Source organism: Acinonyx jubatus, chromosome B3 (genome assembly GCF_027475565.1).
Source record: "Acinonyx jubatus isolate Ajub_Pintada_27869175 chromosome B3, VMU_Ajub_asm_v1.0, whole genome shotgun sequence".
NCBI classification, from domain to species: domain Eukaryota; kingdom Metazoa; phylum Chordata; class Mammalia; order Carnivora; family Felidae; genus Acinonyx; species Acinonyx jubatus.
In genome coordinates, this window is record NC_069386.1 from 95,695,175 (window position 1) to 95,713,012 (window position 17,838).

At 40.1% G+C, this 17,838-nt stretch overlaps 2 protein-coding genes across 3 annotated transcripts in view; one reads left to right on the top strand and one right to left on the bottom strand.

The window, feature by feature from the left end:
• The first annotated feature begins 584 nt into the window (after positions 1 to 584).
• KLHDC2 (kelch domain containing 2) lies at positions 585 to 12,926 on the top strand. Its single transcript, XM_027065672.2, has 13 exons — positions 585 to 1,113; positions 4,150 to 4,229; positions 6,029 to 6,146; positions 8,151 to 8,266; positions 8,578 to 8,659; positions 8,826 to 8,909; positions 9,417 to 9,497; positions 9,573 to 9,631; positions 10,258 to 10,367; positions 10,754 to 10,826; positions 12,184 to 12,271; positions 12,378 to 12,430; positions 12,617 to 12,926. The coding sequence occupies exons 1-13, from the start codon at positions 961 to 963 to the stop codon at positions 12,738 to 12,740; spliced, it is 1,221 nt and encodes a 406-aa protein (XP_026921473.1). The 5' UTR covers positions 585 to 960; the 3' UTR covers positions 12,741 to 12,926.
• Positions 4,466 to 17,838, bottom strand: part of NEMF (nuclear export mediator factor) — a 63,596-nt gene continuing 50,223 nt past the window's right edge. Inside the window, exons 28-33 of one of the 2 annotated variants that reach the window (XM_053224440.1) lie at positions 17,435 to 17,632; positions 15,815 to 15,850; positions 14,803 to 14,903; positions 14,664 to 14,707; positions 14,505 to 14,584; positions 4,466 to 14,229 (exon numbers count right to left, since the gene is read on the bottom strand). In XM_053224440.1, coding sequence (XP_053080415.1) covers positions 14,152 to 14,229; positions 14,505 to 14,584; positions 14,664 to 14,707; positions 14,803 to 14,903; positions 15,815 to 15,850; positions 17,435 to 17,632 — 537 coding nt within the window. In that variant the 3' untranslated portion in view covers positions 4,466 to 14,151. The remainder of the gene's footprint in view (positions 14,230 to 14,504; positions 14,585 to 14,663; positions 14,708 to 14,802; positions 14,904 to 15,814; positions 15,851 to 17,434; positions 17,633 to 17,838) is intronic. The other variant, XM_027065671.2, reaches the window with a different exon arrangement.

The following is a 17,838-nucleotide window of genomic DNA, read 5'->3' on the forward strand; positions in this document are numbered from 1 at the left end:
GCCATCCTCCCTTAAGGACTGGGCGATGATGGGGTCTGAAATACTTTTTGAGCACAATTTTCCAGACTGGGCTTGGAAAGTAAGATCTCTGCCGAAGCAGAAGAGCTTAGCGAGCAGAGGTGCCTGGAACCGCTGTGCGGGCACCGCCGGGGTGGCACGAAGTCGGGAGCCCCGCGCGCACCCGCGCGGGAGGGCCAGGTGCCACGCCTCCCGGACACAGGAAAGCGGGGCATTGACTCTCTTTTGAAGCTGAGACCGCTAACTCACTGAGCAATGTCACAATGTCACTACCCCTTTTCAGACTGTGAATCCTTGGAGAACATTCCTCAATCACACAAGGAAGATTTCTCAGTAAAAAAAAAAAAAAAAAAATTTTTTTTTTTTGCGAGAAGGTGGCTACTATTCTTCCCATCTTTGTAGTGCCCGCAGCGAAAGGAGGCTCAGAGTGTTTGGAGCTCAGTCAACACACCATCTCGGGGCCCAGGCCGGCCGCGGCGGCGGCGGCGGGAGGACCCGGCGCTGGGGGCGCTGAGCGCCCGCCGCGCTTCCGGAGCCCCGTAGGAGGCGTCAGCGGAACGGGCGGTTCTGGCCGCGGCGTAAACAAGGGCCGGCTGCGGCGGACGGCGAGTGGCGAGCTGGAGGCGGGGCGGGCTGGCTGGATTCTAGTCCCGGCCCCAAGCGGACCCCCTTTCCGCCCTGCTCCCGGCGGGGCCCCGCCGCCGCCCCCGCCGCCCCCGCGCCCCCCGACCCGCGCCCCCGCAGCGCAGCCCAGGCAGCGGAGGGGTTGTCCTCGCCGAGGAGGGCTGAGAGGGCGCGGGCGGCCAGCGGGCGGCCTTAACCCCGTCCCTATCGCCGCCCCTTTCTGCTCGCCTGTCGCCGCCGTGCATTTCTGCCTTTTCTTTTGTCTCTTTCCCCCGCGCGGGTGTGGGGATTGTTGGTGAACAAACGTGCAGCCTCAAGATGGCTGATGGCAACGAGGATCTGCGAGCGGACGACTTGCCAGGGCCAGCCTACGAGAGCTATGAGTCCATGGAGCTCGCCTGCCCCGCCGAGCGCAGCGGCCACGTAGCCGTCGGCGACGGGCGCCACATGTTCGTCTGGGGCGGCTACAAGGTCAGTGGGCGGCCGGCCGCGGCGGGCGTCGCTCGGCTGGACCCCGAGTCCGGGTCGGCGGGGGTAGGGGGGGGCAGAGCGGCCGCCCGGACCCCCCTCCCCGCGTCGCGACTGTGCCCGTCGGTGCATTTTCTTGCGAGCGGGCTTCTCCTCACCGGTCCCCTAATCCGCGCCGACGCTCCTGGGCTGCTGTCACTCCAGCCCTCTGCTTACGGGGCCCGCGGCGGCCCTGGGCGCTGTGGACGTTGGAGCGTTGTTTGGGGGAGGGCACGTTGGGCGGCGCACGACTACGATACGTGTTATGTTTTAAAAGGTGGGGCGCGGGTGGGAGGTAAGAGAGGTGACGTTGTGTGATGTCACTCTTACCGTTTGTCGGCCCGCTTAGAGCACTTCATTCTCTGCAGCTGGGGTCCTTTGGCCCAAGGATACCGTTGCTCGCTTGGGCAGTAATCGGGGTGTAGGAAAACTCTCTAGAATTCCCGAAGGCCGTAGGGATGGCCTTATTCAACCTTCCCGCCTGTTCGGGAGGCCTAGCTACACCTGTGCAGATGGCCATCACCCTGCTGTTTGAACATTCCAGGGCTGTTATGCTTTCAGCTGAGAAAGAGTTGACAATTTTCAGAGGAAACCCCTATTAAGAATACTAATGGAGAAGGCGCCAGCAGCAACCAAAAAATCAATAGCAACAATTGTAACTACCAAGTTCAGCTCTCTGACCCCTGCTCATAAACAATGTTTAGAGCCAGTTGCATTTCTTGTTACCACTGGCTTCTTGTTACCAGGTGTCTCCTGTTTAAACTTTGTTCTCTAGTTCTCCTGCCCTTTTGCTATTAGAGCTTCTCAGTAACGATCCATATCCTAGCACTGGCTCATTTCATTCGCTGGGGTTGCTCTGAGACATTCCTACCAAAAGTTAACTCTTTTTAGTCCCGTTTGGTCTTAACATTGATCTCCCTGCCCCCATTTGCTTGAGATCTGGTCCACTACACCTGTGTGCTTGATGACTGACTTTATGACTCTGGTCATAGGTTTTAGCTTCTTGCACGTTGACCTGGTCATAACTGAACACTTTTGAGATGACTGTCAAAAAAGACAGATGGAGTAAACCACTGTAGCTGTCCTGACTAATTTAGTTTAACCACAAAAGCATTTTTTTTTAATTTTATTTTGCCAGTCCTAATTAATCTGTAATGCTTTCCTCGGCCCCCAGTGAATAGCTGGTTAGAGGACCGTACTTGGTAGGAGGAAGAGGCAGTTATGTAGTGACCCTTATTAAAATGTCAATCCATTGGAGAAAAGTTAACCTGTTAGTCAATCACACTGTGGTCTAAACTACATATTCATAATTCTGTTTGTAAAAATCAGCAGCATTGAAGGAACGGGACTTTTCTTTGGGGAGTGGGGAGAGCAAGGGTTGTCAGGAAGGACGATTTTTTTTTTTAATGTTTGTTTTTGAGAGAGATCAAGGTAAGGGCAGAGAAGGGGGGCGGGGGCAGAGGACCCGAAGTGGTCTGTGAAGGGTCTGTGCTGACAGCAGAGAGCCGGATGTGGTACTTGAACCCATGAACTGTGAGATCATGACCTGAGCCGAAGTTGGATGCTTAACAGACTGAGCCACCCAGGCACGTCAGGAACAAAGGTTTCTGATGGTGAGTGTTTGAGGGCCCAGAAGTGTAGGATTTAGGCAGGATGACCAGTGATGACCAGTGAAGTGGAGTGGTTCCAAAACCGGCTGTCCTCAGTATTTTGGGTAGAACTCTGAAAAGCCCTTGGATATTGTTTTTGAGGGCAATAAACCTTAGCTTCCCACACAGTAGTCCCTTTCCCTCTTCTGACCAGGCTGAGCTATTCCGGGTGAGCCTGCTGTCATGCTTCCAGCCTTCTTTTTGTTAAGTGGTGGAATAGAAAGAGAAATGTCTACAAGGCCACGTGCACTAATTCTGTATGGTACTCAAGCTTATTAGACTCTGACACCCATTCTCCATGAACTGCTATTGTTCACCGTATGTTGACATTGTTCAAAAAGTGGGGAGGTTCAAAGGCTAGGAAGGTCAGGCAGTGATTAAAGTTGCCAATTCAGGGAAAGGAGGGTAGAATGCTGATTCCACAGTTACTTGCCAAGTAATCTTGGGCAAATTACTTACCTCTAAAAAACCTGTTTTCTTGTAATCTCAACTACTTTTTAGGGTTGTTATGAAGATTAAAGAAAGTAATCCATTGGGGCACCTGGGTGGTTCAGTCTGTTAAGCGTCCGACTTCAGCTCAGGTCATGATCCCACGGTTCTTGAGTTCGAGCCCCGCATCAGCCTCTGTGCTGACAGTTTGGAGCCTGGAGCCTGCTTCGGATTGTGTCTCCCTCTCCCTCTGCCCCACTTGTGCTCTGGCTCTCTCACTTAAAAATGAACATTAAAAAAAATTTTTTTTTTTTTAAAGAAAGTAATCCGTTGATAATGTTCAGATAGTTCTGGCATATGGTAAACTCATTCTGTTAAGAATTACTATCTGAAGGGAAATGGAGCAGAACAACGAACAGAAAATTTTGCATATTGACTGAATAATTGCACACTGGCAATTCTGCCATCTGTTTCTTGGTAGAGAATGGATGGATGAGAGTAAAAAATGGCTAGAAAACGACACGTATTAGTGTGAGTCAGGCACTCACACGGTAGAACAGTCTTCAGTGTGCAAACGGTGGCATAGCTGACCTCTCCTGAAGTCATGCAGCTGAAACCTGGTGAATGGTCTGTTCAGCATAAAGTGCCATTAGAGATTTCCTAGAGATTTCGTAACTTCCTGCATCATTGCACCTGCTGCATCAAAAACATGAGTTAAGGGTTATCTATATTAAGCATTACTTTGAGTATGTGGCCTGGAGCAAGGAAGATTGTCCATTTGATAGTATTATATTGTTAAGACCCATTTAACATCTCATAACTCTTATTACTATCTCAAGGTAGATATGAAAAAATATACAGTAGTGCTTCTTTAGAATACCAATTATTTTTTATATTTGCTATTTTTTTTTATTCTTCTTAGAGTAATCAAGTCAGAGGATTGTATGACTTTTATCTGCCTAGAGAAGAACTATGGATCTACAACATGGAGACTGGAAGATGGTAACTGTGGATATTATGAGGGGGACTAAAAAATTCAAGTAAGGTTGCAAATAAAAACTCTGTGAAGCCCATTCTAATAAAACTATTTTATTTGAAGACGCAGAGTTATCTCTATGTTCTAAAACCAACCTTGTACTAGTTTGGTTCAGCTGCTAAGCTTAGATACATTAGCAACTCTTCAGTAATTAGTTGCTGATTTTATTTTTTAAGTTTGTTTATTTTGAGAGAGAGAGAGAGAGAGAGAGAGAGAATCTCAAGCAGGCTCTGTTCTGACACAGGCCTGGAACCTACGAACCATGGGATCATGACCTGAGCCAAAATCAAGAGTCAATATACTTAACCGACTGAGTCACCCAGGCACCCCTACTTGGTGCTTTTATGACCTTCGAAGAAACTTGTATTCAGAGCTCTATGTAGTATCATTGTAATACTAAAATAAAGAGGTAGATAGAGGCTTCCAATCCTGGAATGAAAATATTATAAAAGTTCCATATGATGTTTTTTCAAGATGTTAGATCTTCTGTTACGTGGAAAATGAGAAAATAATTTCTAGATTGTATCTGCTAGAAATAAAGGTGGGGTTTTATTTTAATGAGCTCTGCCATTAAAGTTTCTATACAAATCTCTTTAAAATAGTGTGTTTTGTTTAAAGAAAGAAGTTAAATTTGCCTTCCATACAACTGGGGATATTCTGAAAAGGATCTTTTGCCAGTCTTGTGACAGTGGTCCTCAAAGAGGCTCTTGGCAGAATCTTAAGAGTTCAACTAAAAATGGGGTGCCTGGATGGCCCTGTCGGTGAAGCACCCCACTTCGGCTCAGGTCACCATCTCACGTTTGTGAGCTTGAGTCCCACTTTGGGCTCTGTGCTGACAGCTCGGAGCCTGAAGCCTGCTTCAGATTCTGTGTCTCCCAGTCTCTCTGCCCCTCCTCCACTTGCCCTCTGTCTCTCAAAAATAAATAAATGTTGAAAAAATTTTCTTAAAAAGTTCAACTAAAACTAAGTCAGGATTATTTCTGTACATAGCAAATCAGTGTTGATCTGAGCTGTTGGCTCATCTGTGTTTTGTTGTTTTTTTTTTTTTCAAGAGAGAAATTGATAATGGTATTCCTTTAATAGGGGAATTCTACGAATTTTTAAAAAATTGAGCCCCATAAGGAATTTGTAAAACTAAGCCTGCCAAAGTTAAAGCTTAGCATAAAGTGATAGAGTGAGCAGAAGACTTTAACAGTCCTATTAATACTGTGAATCTTAGGCCTTTTTGATTCAGATTCATTTTTAGATTCAGAAGGATTTAAAGCATGCAAAGCACTCCCAGGAGTGCCTGGCCTAGAGAAAGTATTACCCACGTGCCTGTAGTAGTACATTAGGTTTGAATCAGATTCATTTGAATGGCTAAAAGGTGACTAAATAAAACACACTTGTGGAATTAACCGGTCAGGAGTGGGATGTTTTAGGTACCTGGGTGACTCAAAACCAAAAACAAAATAGCCACTTATGGTTATATCAATAAAGAGCAGGTTAGTTTGAGAAACATAAAATGGTGTGTGCTCCTGGGCTTCCAGAGCTTCTCACCGTCCCTGTGTGTGGGGTCAGCTGGCGCAGCCTGTGGAATGGGTGAACAAAGAGGAAGGAACTCATTCTTTGAATTAATTTTAGATGTAGACGAGACCCCCAGATGCTCTCTAGCCGGCCAGCCCATTTTATTTTTTCCCTTTATTGTGGGGATAGAAGAAAAACAAGTAACTTTTGCATTTCTTCTCTTTTGGGAAACATTTACATTCAGTCTTTTTGCCCTCAGGAAAAAAATTAACACAGAAGGGGATGTTCCTCCTTCGATGTCAGGAAGCTGTGCGGTGTGTGTGGACAGGGTGCTCTACTTGTTTGGAGGACACCATTCAAGAGGCAATACGAATAAGGTGAGTGTTTCTAAGGATTGTGGTTTAAGAGCTCAACTAAACATGGGGTGCCTGGGTGGCCCTGTTGGGTTTTACTCTTTTTCAGACAACCTCCAATTTCTAAGGTTAGCTCATACTTATTCCTGTCCCGGTTAAAACATGCATGTCCTTGATAACGGTATGAATGTGCATTTTAGTATTTTGTCTACCAGTCCGTATTTCTCTATGCCTTTTGTAAAGTCAACTTTGATAACTTGTTTGCAGTAATTTCCTGAGTGGGTTTTCTTTGTTCTCTTTGCAGCTGTGGTTCTCTTAGAACCCTGGGGTGTTAGATAAATATTAGCAAACCAAATGAAAACAAGATGCAATGATGAGGAGCAGGGTAAAATGAACAGACCACCACTCGGCTATGAGGATAAATTAATACAGAATTTTATATACTAAAATTCCCGTAATATGGTACCATAAGGTACTGTTGTTCAGACTTTGTGTTTTTTCCAAATAGGAAAAAGATTAACAGTTGTTTTCTCAGGCCAGCAAGACACAAATATCAATCAGAAAGATGCATATGATTTAGGGAGTCTCTTAATAAATTTATTTAGCAACGTAGCACCTTATATACTGAGCACTTGGTTAGACATTGGAGACACAGAGACGAATGATACAGTTCCCATCTCTAGGTGCTCACATCCTAGAGGGGATACACATAATAAGTAGATGGTTCCAGTAGCATATGAAAAGAAGATACATAGAGCCTGGCTCATAAAATAGCTCAGTAAATATTGTTAAATCTGAAAAAGAATCCTTGACATTGTGTTTGGCAGGATGGAGGAAGAGAATAAGTAAAGTCTTTAACCAAGAGGGTTGAATAGAATCATAACTGGGAGAGGTAGCCAAGATGCAAGTATCAGGAGGCAGAAATATAAGCAAATGTTTTGTTCACGGAAATGCTAAGTGGTTTGGTGTGACTGGAGCATATGGCTGACAAAGTTTCAGACTATTCCTAGGAGCTCTAGGGATTTCTTTGAGATGCCTTGGGACCCCTGTGGGAGGAGGGTCATGGTGTTAGGCAGGCTTCAGATCACCCCCCTACCCCTCCATCTTAACAGGTGTAGCTCTACTTCAGTTAGGCTTTTGCTTAAGATTTTGTGTGAAGTAAGGGTTCTGTGCCTAAAAGATTTTGTGAGGCACTGCTACAGGCTGTAGTGGAGGTGTGTGTGTTTTAGGGCAAGGAAGAGAAAAAGAACCTTAACACCACATGAAGCAGCTTGGGGAAAAAAAGAAGCGGTGGCTTTAGGGGTAGACAGAAATGGCTAGAGTTGAGTATTTTTAAGTCTGATCAAAAGGAAGCTTAGGAGTCTTGGGAGAAGTAAAAAGATATACATATAATGGCCAGGTCTCTTCAAGTATCTGGATGTGAAACCTTGGAAAGACAGACCAGTACTTAATCTTTTAAGATTTATCCTTTGCTCCCAGAGTTAAGTAGGCGCTTAAGACATGTGTGTTAAATTGAATTTGAAGGTGAAATTGCTAAGTTGAATTCTTTTGGTGATACCGTCTTCAAACCCATAAATTAGATTAGCAGAACTCAAAGTGCCTATGTAAGGCACAATATACTTCTGTTCCTTCATCAAAAAAATGAGGCTGTTAAACTGAGAACAAACTGAGGGCTGATGGGGGGTGGGAGGAAGGGGAGGGTGGGTGATGGGTATCGAGGAGGGCACCTGTTGGGATGAGCACTGGGTGTTGTATGAAAACCAATTTGACAATAAATTTCATATATTTAAAAAAAATGTGGCTATCAGTAAAAAAAAATGAGCTCAACAGGGTGCTTAGCGACTTAGGTAATTTATATTCTGGCATAAGTTCCTTATGTATATTTGGAACAGTAACAGTCTGTAGTCACAATTGTAGAAGCACTGAATTAGATGACATTCCTATAGTCATAAATCACAACAAAACTAAATGCCAAGGTTGAGTTTCTTTTGCATAACCAAATCTAACTGAAATCATTGCTTCTGACAGTTCTACATGCTGGATTCAAGGTCTACAGACAGAGTACTACAGTGGGAAAGAATTGATTGCCAAGGAATTCCTCCATCATCAAAGGATAAACTTGGTGTCTGGGTATATAAAAACAAGTGAGTTAGCAGCCCCGTAGGTTTGGGTTTTTATGTGCAAAGTGGTTTGCCATTCAAGTATCCATAGCCCATAAACACTGTAACCCTAGAACATAACTTCTAGGGCCCATATGAGGATTATGTGAATTAATACATCAAAGCACTCAACACCTAAGACATAATTAGGCACAGTAGGCATTATTCTATGAATAAGAATTTTCATATACTCAAGCATGCCTTCTCAGTTCCTAGCATGACAAAAGAAAAACTTCTTGTAACTTCCTAACCTGTGGATGTTAGAATTTTTAGTGTCTTGGTTTTTTATCAAACAGGTTAATATTTTTTGGAGGTTATGGATATTTACCTGAAGATAAAGTATTGGGAACTTTTGAATTTGATGAAACATCTTTTTGGGTAAGTGAAGTTTCATATTTGTATATGGTCTACTTAGTATGTTGAAATAATACATCTTATGTCTGCTAGTCTTGTTCATTTTGCCTTGTTCATAAACCAGACAAGGATATGTAATTTTACAAATATTATTTGAAAAATAACTCAGATTCTTACTCATTTTCTGTAGAATTCAAGTCACCCAAGAGGATGGAATGATCATGTACATATTTTAGACACTGAAACATTTATCTGGAGTCAGCCTATAACTACTGTGAGTTACTGAAGAATAATGAATTATTAAAGGCTACCTAGAGGAGAAAGGGAATTGGGAGGTGGTGTAAAATTGACAGTTCATTCTTGTTTTTCTGGAGAAAATCCATTGCTTTCATTATTCTCCAAGAAGTCCATACCTCAGAAAAGTTTAATGAATGTGTGGACTAACCTGGCATCTACTATCTAATAGATGTTAAGGGGTATTGCTTATAACTAAATAAATGACCTGGCAGTAGATTGTTAAGTTAATTAGATTTCTTTTTCCTCTGACGCAGGTGTCTTATAATGTGCTACCTTTTTATTTAAAAAAAAAATAAGCATTCCATTAACTAGTGCATTCAGTAATATATCTCCAAAATCTAAAATTACAGCTCCCAGGGTTAGTACTGCTGTTGACTAGACATCTGCACTTGAGCTTAAAAGCTCAAGCGTCTTGCATACCCTCATCCCACCTCCAGAGAAGACTGGTGTTTATTTTAAAAAATTGCTTTTGTGACTTTTATAGGGTAAAGCACCTTCGCCTCGTGCTGCCCATGCCTGTGCAACTGTTGGAAACAAAGGCTTTGTGTTTGGAGGCAGATATCGAGTAAGTTTGTGAACAGTTTCAATGATTTGCTTATGAGTCATTCAAAATGATAATTCCTTAATTATCCTTTTTCAGGATGCTAGAATGAATGATCTTCACTGTCTTAATCTGGATACGTGGGAGTGGAATGAATTGTATGTATCACTTTAGATAATTTCTAAAATTTTTTAATTTTATTCTGTTAGCATAGAAATTTAAGCAGGTAAATAACTGAATTTAAATAAACATGATGTCTAGATCCTTAAATAAGGAATTTTATTTTTTGATTTCCTGTTCCACAACATGTGCTCAATGTTTGTTGAAAAGGTCTAAAGTTCACTCTGCCTTCTAAAAACATAGTTAATACCAAGCATGCAGCTATTAATACCAAGAAGCTTTTGGGGCACCTGCGTGGCTCAGTCGGTTAAGCATGTGACTTCGGGTCAGGTCATGATCTCATGGTTCATGGGTTCAAGTCCCGTGTCCGGCTTTGTGTTGACGGCTCGGAGCCTGGAGCCTGCTTCCTGGATTCTGTGTTTCCCTCGCTCTCTGCCCCTCCCCGACTTGTACTGTGTCTCTCTCTCTCTCTCTCTCTCTCAAAAATAAATAAAACATTTAAAAAATTTTAAAAATAAAAAAAAAATACCAAGAAGCTTTTTAAATCTAAAGTCTCTTCTGTCAAATATTCTGTATAAATTTTCACAGAAAATTTAAATATTTTTCCATATTAAACAGTAGCTACTTTTAAACACAGATATTGTAACTTAGCTATTATTTTCAGAATTCCACAAGGCATATGCCCAGTTGGCCGATCTTGGCATTCACTAACACCAGTTTCTTCAGATCATCTCTTTCTCTTTGGAGGATTTACCACTGATAAACAGCCACTAAGTAAGTCCTTTAAAAATATAAGAAATCATTATCATTCATATGTAATATATAAATAGAAGAAAATAATTCAGTCTATTTTAGATGTATCAGAAGGTTATAGGGTTGGTTGGAGGTTTGCTATTATTTTTGATCCTATAATAAATCTATAATTGTTTTTGTACTATAACATCCATCTATTCTGTCCAGTGCAGCCCTTAAAAGCTCCACCTAAGGGTTGTGACATGCAAAGGGCTTACTTGATTAACTTCAGGGAAAAACCAGGGTATTTACTTTCTCTTTCTACTTACAGTTTATTACCTTTCTTGCTAAAGCTGTGCCCTTTAAACATGAATGTCTCATTGACAAAATAACGTATTTCATGGCTCTTCTTTCTTTGCTTCAATCAGGTGATGCTTGGACTTACTGCATCAGTAAAAATGAATGGATACAGTTTAATCATCCCTATACTGAAAAGCCAAGGTATGAAGTATTTAAAAAGTAATTCTTGTACATCTTTATGGACTTCAATTATTCAGTACCAGACTAGGGACACCTGGTTGCCAGTCAGTAGAGCATGTGACTCTTAATCTCAAACAACCCTGAGTCCCATGTTGGGTATAGGGATTACTTAAAACCTTAAAAAAGATGTACAAGGCTGGTAATGACTGAGGAAATTGTGGCTGCATTACATCCACTATTCTTATGATAAACACCCTAGCATTCACTAAGATTTAACATCCTACCTTTTTTTTTTTTAATGTTTGAGAGAGAGAGAGAGTGCACACGTGTGAGCATGAGTGGGTTAGGGACAGAGAATTCCAAGCAGGCTCTGTGCTGGCAGTGTGCAGATGCAGGACCCAGTCTCAGGAACCGTGAGATTGTGACCTGAGCCCGTATCAACAGTCAGATGCTTAACAGACTGAGCCACCCGTGCGCCCCTAACATCAAACCTTTTGAAAGAAAAGAAAACCAATGCTATCCTTGTATTAAATGCTTTCTTTTCTGTCATGGTGCATGAAAAACAGGGCTGGATGTTGACTTCTGCTGTTTTTATCATAAAGTTGATGTAGTTAAAATTTATAATCAAGGTCTTTACTCCAGTGAATTGAACTGCTTCTAGGTTTGTCACTTAAAAAAAAAACTGGAGAGAATTTCAAAACCTTGAAGAATGTATATGGGGGGGAAATCCAGAACTTTCTATTAGATTGGTAGGAGCACTGTATAACAAATACTAAATCAAATCACCCAAAAAGAAGAGTTATTTTTGTTAATCTCAAGAAGAATTCTTACAAAAACTGCCAAAGCAAATGATATAGTCACAACTGGTATTCAAAGCATATTTAGGTAGGTCAGCCTGCATTTCCCCACAGGTCTCTAATTTCAGTACACTTATGCCATAAAGGCTTCATCTGGCAGAAGAATTCTCCCATAGAATTACCAGGCCTGAGACTTTGAGTAGGTCAGGCAGATTCACAGCATCCTTCAGATTTTTTCTTTAATGTCAACTGACCCTGCCTATGAAAAGAAGAAGATTGAGAGGGCATGTAGCACACATCTCCTGTAAGATTTTTATTGCTAACAAAGACCTAGAAAACAGATCATTCAGTTCAAACCCGTCATTGCATAAGTTAGGACTGGACCAGATAGATAAAATGGTAACATCCAGATAAAACAGACATTAATAGATTTTTCTAGCTTTTGCTACTTAAGATAATTGCTGCTCAACATTAGGTTTTGGTCTGTACTGAAGATCTCTAGTCTTTATTTCATCATTGTGTTCGTAGTGTAAATTGTCAACTTGGTGTCTGGGTAACTTAAAACTCTTGTTTTAAATTAGATTATGGCACACAGCTTGTGCCAGTGATGAAGGAGAAGTCATTGTTTTTGGTGGATGTGCCAATAACCTCCTTGTCCATCACAGAGCTGTAAGTGTACTAAGTATACTACCCTGTATTAAAGGACACTTCATCATATTTCTGAAACTTGTGGAGTACTTACTTTTTAATATGTTCTTCATTTTCTATTTTTCAGGCACACAGTAATGAAATACTTATATTTTCAGTTCAACCAAAATCTCTTGTAAGGTAAGTAACTTTTTACTTGGTACTCAGATTATTTTAAATTAGTGCTCTTGAAAAACCAGGCTTACAGATAATTTAAAGGCAATGACAAGTTTCCATTGATAAAACTAGTTCTTTAAACAAAGTGGGCTTTTGTTTTTTTGGTAATTCTTCAAACAGTAAATTTATTTTTCTCTTGTCCACTTTCAGGCTAAGCTTAGAAGCAGTCATTTGCTTTAAAGAAATGTTAGCCAGCTCGTGGAACTGCCTTCCAAAACACTTACTTCACAGTGTTAATCAGAGGTTTGGTAGTAACAACACTTCTGGATCTTAAGGCTTCATAGATAATGCCTCTGATCACCTTGCATGGACAGCAATTCTGTAAACATCAGAGAGTGGCATCGTTTGTATAATTATATGCATTGTTGTAGTTTGCAGCTTTTTGGTTTTAATGTGCATGTGAATGGCCTAGAGAACCTATTTTTGTGTCTAAAGTTTACAATAAATGTATTTAACACCAGTAACTGTCTTCTATTAAAGCAAAAGAAAATGATACTTGGCTTTTTACCCCAAGGAATGGTTATTATATTTCCTTTTTGGTAACTTCAGGATATATAGCTATAGAAACATACTAATTATTCTTATCACTATCAAAATGGTGATGTTATTTTAAACTTATATATATATATATTTTTAAATAGCAAGAGTAGTCTGTTGTATTTACAACACTGGCTATATGTATAATTACAAAGTTTTTTTTTTTACATTAATTTCAAATGGAAAAACATTATCAACAGGACTAAGCTGGTAAAAGAAATTTTGGAAGGACCAACAGCTGTTTAGTGCTTTGACCTTAATGCTTTGGTATAGGGGCTGGGGCAAATGGTCATATTGACTGTAGGTAGCCATTGTCTCATCATTTAAAAAGTGACAGCTTTTTAGCTCATAAAAGAATGGAAATGACGTAGGACTTTATTCTCCATTTGTTAGGAGACAGAAGAAGAAAGCTGTGTCAGGAGTCTTTAGTGGTAAGCCTAAAAGTGCACTTATGATATCCTAGGTTTTAAGATACTCTATAACATGCTGATAATTACTAGAGGTAGAAAATAAAATGGTACAGAACTGAATGAGATTACAAGGAAGTGAGGATGAAAAGTGAAGTTGTATAAATGAATGGAAATGATCAATACCATTTTTTTCTAGGTGTTATTTCTTAGGCTGAATTATGTCTATTTTAAATCTGGTCTAATATATTTTTTGACAAGTACAGGTAACGGCAGAAGGCTTCCAAGACTTAATCCTAAATGTTTAACTGCCCCCAAGCCCCACCACCGCACCAGAACACGAAAAACCACCTGTGATTGGCCTGTAACAGAGCTCTGACACTGTACACGGTAGACGACCAAGTCAGTGTCCGAGCAACTGAGCCACTTCACTCCAGTTTCTGTACAACATGAAATGAAAACTTAGTATTAACCTCCCAAATTTTAAGAAAACGTAGGAGAATAACTACAGATGTATACAATTAGCATTTAACTGTCCACAAATATTTTAGGAAATCCTATCCGCGTTTCCTCTCTATAAAACTGGAAAAAAAAACAGTAAGTCCTTTTGGCGAATATAGCAAGGCAATGTTTAGTTCATTTTTAAATGCGGAAGTCTTGTTACATGGTGTGTTTTCATCTCTGAACTTCCAAAAGGCTATAAAATTGGCTCTTCTCAAATATTTTAGGGTTTCATTTCAGCTATTTTCTTTTTACATTCAGAAGATTGGGTGCAGACACTTTGACTTTGCCAGGAATATTTCTTGATAAATCCGTGTCCTAAAAAAAGAGAATTGCTGAATATCTTCACATGCTATATGGCAGTCATGTTTCTTTTATGATAATTATGTGCCCTCTGCTGTCAAAAGAAAGGCCTTTCCAAAATTTCCAACTGAAATGATCTTGTTTTACTCCTTCTAGTAAGACAGCATTTTCTACCAAACCAAGAGCTGCAGCTTGGCATGTACTAAATAAAGAACCAAAAGTAGAAAAGTATAACTGCTAACATTTTTAATTGCACCACCCATCTCCAGACTTCTGGAGGAATACTTTACCTTTACACTGCGAAACAAGTCTTTTTCTCTTGCTGTTGCTTCTTTGGAATGCATGAAACTATTCAAGGCTGTTTTTGCAGCTGTAAATAGAAAATAGAAGAATCTACTTCTGTGCAGAGAAGAAGCGATCAAAATCATTCATAAAAAGATTTTAAATACCTTTTCCCTTTTTCTGAACTCCAGGAGTAAGTTTCACTTTGTATCTTTAAGAAGGAATTACATGTATTACTAAATAGAAATTTCAAAACAATTCATAACCATTATGTCAGCTATTTTGAGTAAACTAAAGATGACTTACTTATAGTTTGTCATGGTGGAGTAAGGGGCACAAATTGGGATGGCAAATAGTAATACATCTTCAGGATGTGGCTGCCCTGTCAAAGAGTCAAAGAGATTTTCCTAAAAGGGAAAAGAAAAACAATTATAAAATGCATACCAGTCCTAGAAAAAGGAAAACTCTAATATTTCAACTCATATTTTTATCATTTTTATCTTTTTCTGATAGATCTTTTTCCCCCACCCTTCCCTCGATAGACCTTCAGTCTTAAGACCAAATGGTATTTATACTTCTATTCTTTACTAAAAATTTTTTCCATAGCATAATTCTCACATGATTTTCAAAATGGCACTTGTAAGTACATACAAGGGAAAAAGAAAAAACTTGTTGGATAACAGTACATTGCAGAAAACTATGGATTAAAAATAATGTATAATAATGACCACAAACAGATTTAAATCCATTGCATGGAAATGAGACTGATATTTTGGCTAGACCAGTAGTTCCTGACCACGGGGATTTCTCTGTCCCCATTCCCCACTCCCCTCCGCCCCTGGACACTTTTGCCTGTTCTTAAGGAAGAATCTTCTAGCCTTCTTAGAGTTGCTCTTTGGTGGGCTGCCTATAAGATGAGCCGTATTTATTTAGCAACATGAATAACCTTAGACAAGATGCTTGGTGTTCAAGTAGTGTTTACTATGTGCCATGGACTTCTCTAAATGCTTCATGTGTATTTTCAAAACAACTCTCTCCTGGTAAGGACAATTATCCCCACTCTTCAGATGAGGAAACAGAAGCACAAAAAACAATGGCTCAAGGTTGCAATTATATGTAGTAAAGTTAGGATTTAAACCCAGAATGTTGGACTCCAGAGCCTGTGATCTTGTCTTAGCTTTTAAAGTTTTAATTAGTGCTTGCTTCGGCAGCACATACACTAAAGTTTTAATTAGTTAGAAACTGTGTGTCAAATGTTTTGGGAACTAGACTGTAGTCATTGTGTGTCACTGTAGAGACCCCAACACAAAAATCATACCTCATTACCCTGTTGATCCAGATCTTGCTCTTCCTGCTCCAAACATAAAATTTTAAAAGTCAGCTATAACTTAAATTGAAATTCCACATGATTAAAAACTATGAGGAGAAAAAAATATTAATATAGCAAGATTGTCACATTGAACCAACAGGTTATGGACCCCAAGAATGTATTCTTCAGTGTCACAAAACTCTAGTGAATTCATTTGTGCATCTAAGATTTTATTTTTTTAACATTTTTATTTTTGAGAGACAGAGCATGAACAGGGGAGGGGCAGAGAGAGAGGGAGACACAGAATCTGAAACAGGCTCCAGGCTGTGAACTGTCAGCACAGAGCCCAATGTGGGGCTCGAACTCACGGACCGTGAGATCATGACATGAAGTCGGACGCTTAACTGACTAAGCCACCCAGGCGCCCCTGTGCATCTAATATTTTAGAGAACAGTGCAATTCAAAGAGAAAAAGGATTGTTCTCTGAAGTTTTTTTTTTTAAGGACTTTCATTTGGAGTACATGCTAAAACAGTAAAATGTAAAATGCCTATTTAAAATTACAACTAAATCTGATGTTTGCCAAAAGAAAATGGAGAATCCTAGGGAACAGAACTTTTATTTTTTAGTCTTTCAACAGTTCTAAGAATTTTTCACTATTAAGGTAAGCTTAGGGGCGCCTGTGTGTCTCAAGTTGGTTAAGCGTCTGACTCTTGATTTTGGCTCAGGTCATGATCTCACCAACTGTGAGCTTGAGCCCCACATCGGGCTCTGTGCTGTATGGAGCCTGCTTGAGACTCTCTCTCACACACACACACACAATAGGTAAATATAAAAGAAAAAGGTAAGTTTAATTTTGTTTTGCTTTGCTTAGATTATCTCCAAATAGATTTTTTATGTATGATTCATTACACCCCAATATTTATGAGTTTACAGTTTACAGAATTACAAATAAGAGAACAGTGTAAAAAAATCTGAGGATCAAACTGAGTTATAACATCACTAAACAGTAACATTGTCCAGAGGAAAAAAACAGTAACACATTTAGAAACCCTGTAAGCATTATCTGCACTGAAGAGAGCAAACCATTCTAACCAAAGCTTTAACTGCAATAAATAAAATACAGGCTAAGTGAAATTTTTTCCAATTTTATAAAATAATCATTTGCTCAAGATTTCAAGATCTCAGGCAACCATCTTAACTGGAAAAAAGTTAACTTCTAACTGGTTTTTCAACCAGAGCACTTGGCAGTTTCAACATTATGTAAGATAATACAGCATATATTCTCATAGAAAAATCTAGAGTAGCGCAAATTTATTCCTACTCCTCTTCAAGATAATCCCAATTATTTGTCTTATTTTAACGAAGTTCCCACTAGAATCAAAGCCTCTCCATACAATTCTTTTCTAAAGGCTTGTGATAAATTACTTACCTATGAACATGACCATTTTTATGCTTACATCCTGGAAATGTAGTCTTTTAGGTTGTATTTCTAAAATGACTTTTCCATTAAGGATAAAGTTACCACTTGTCCTGGTTTTAGCACTTGTAAGCCTCATACTTTGGGAACCTGAGGTGGTTAGTGACCCTAATTAATGAAGCAAAAGCCCACATATGTGTGGTAGCCTTACCTTGTCATCATGTGGATCATCTACAGCCAAGTCTTGTAACTCTGGAGTTACAACCTCAAGGGAGGGAGTTTCTTTCTTTATGCTGTCTGAAGCCCTTTGTCCACCTCTAGGTCTCTGGGTCTGTTTCTTTACAGGTTCATCCTTTGTTTTTCCTTTCTTCCCCTTCTTCCCCTTTTCTTCTTTGTTTGAACCTGCAGACTTTAATTCATAGAGGTAAAATAATGTAAGTATGTTCAATATTGTCAATATTTTAAAAGTTTTTTATTTATATGTTTAATTTACACCCAAGTTAGCATACAGTGCAACAATGATTTCAGGAGTAGATTCCTTAATGCCCCTTACCCATTTAGCCCACCCCCCCCCACAACCACTCCAGTAACCCTCTGTTCTCCAGATTTGAGTCT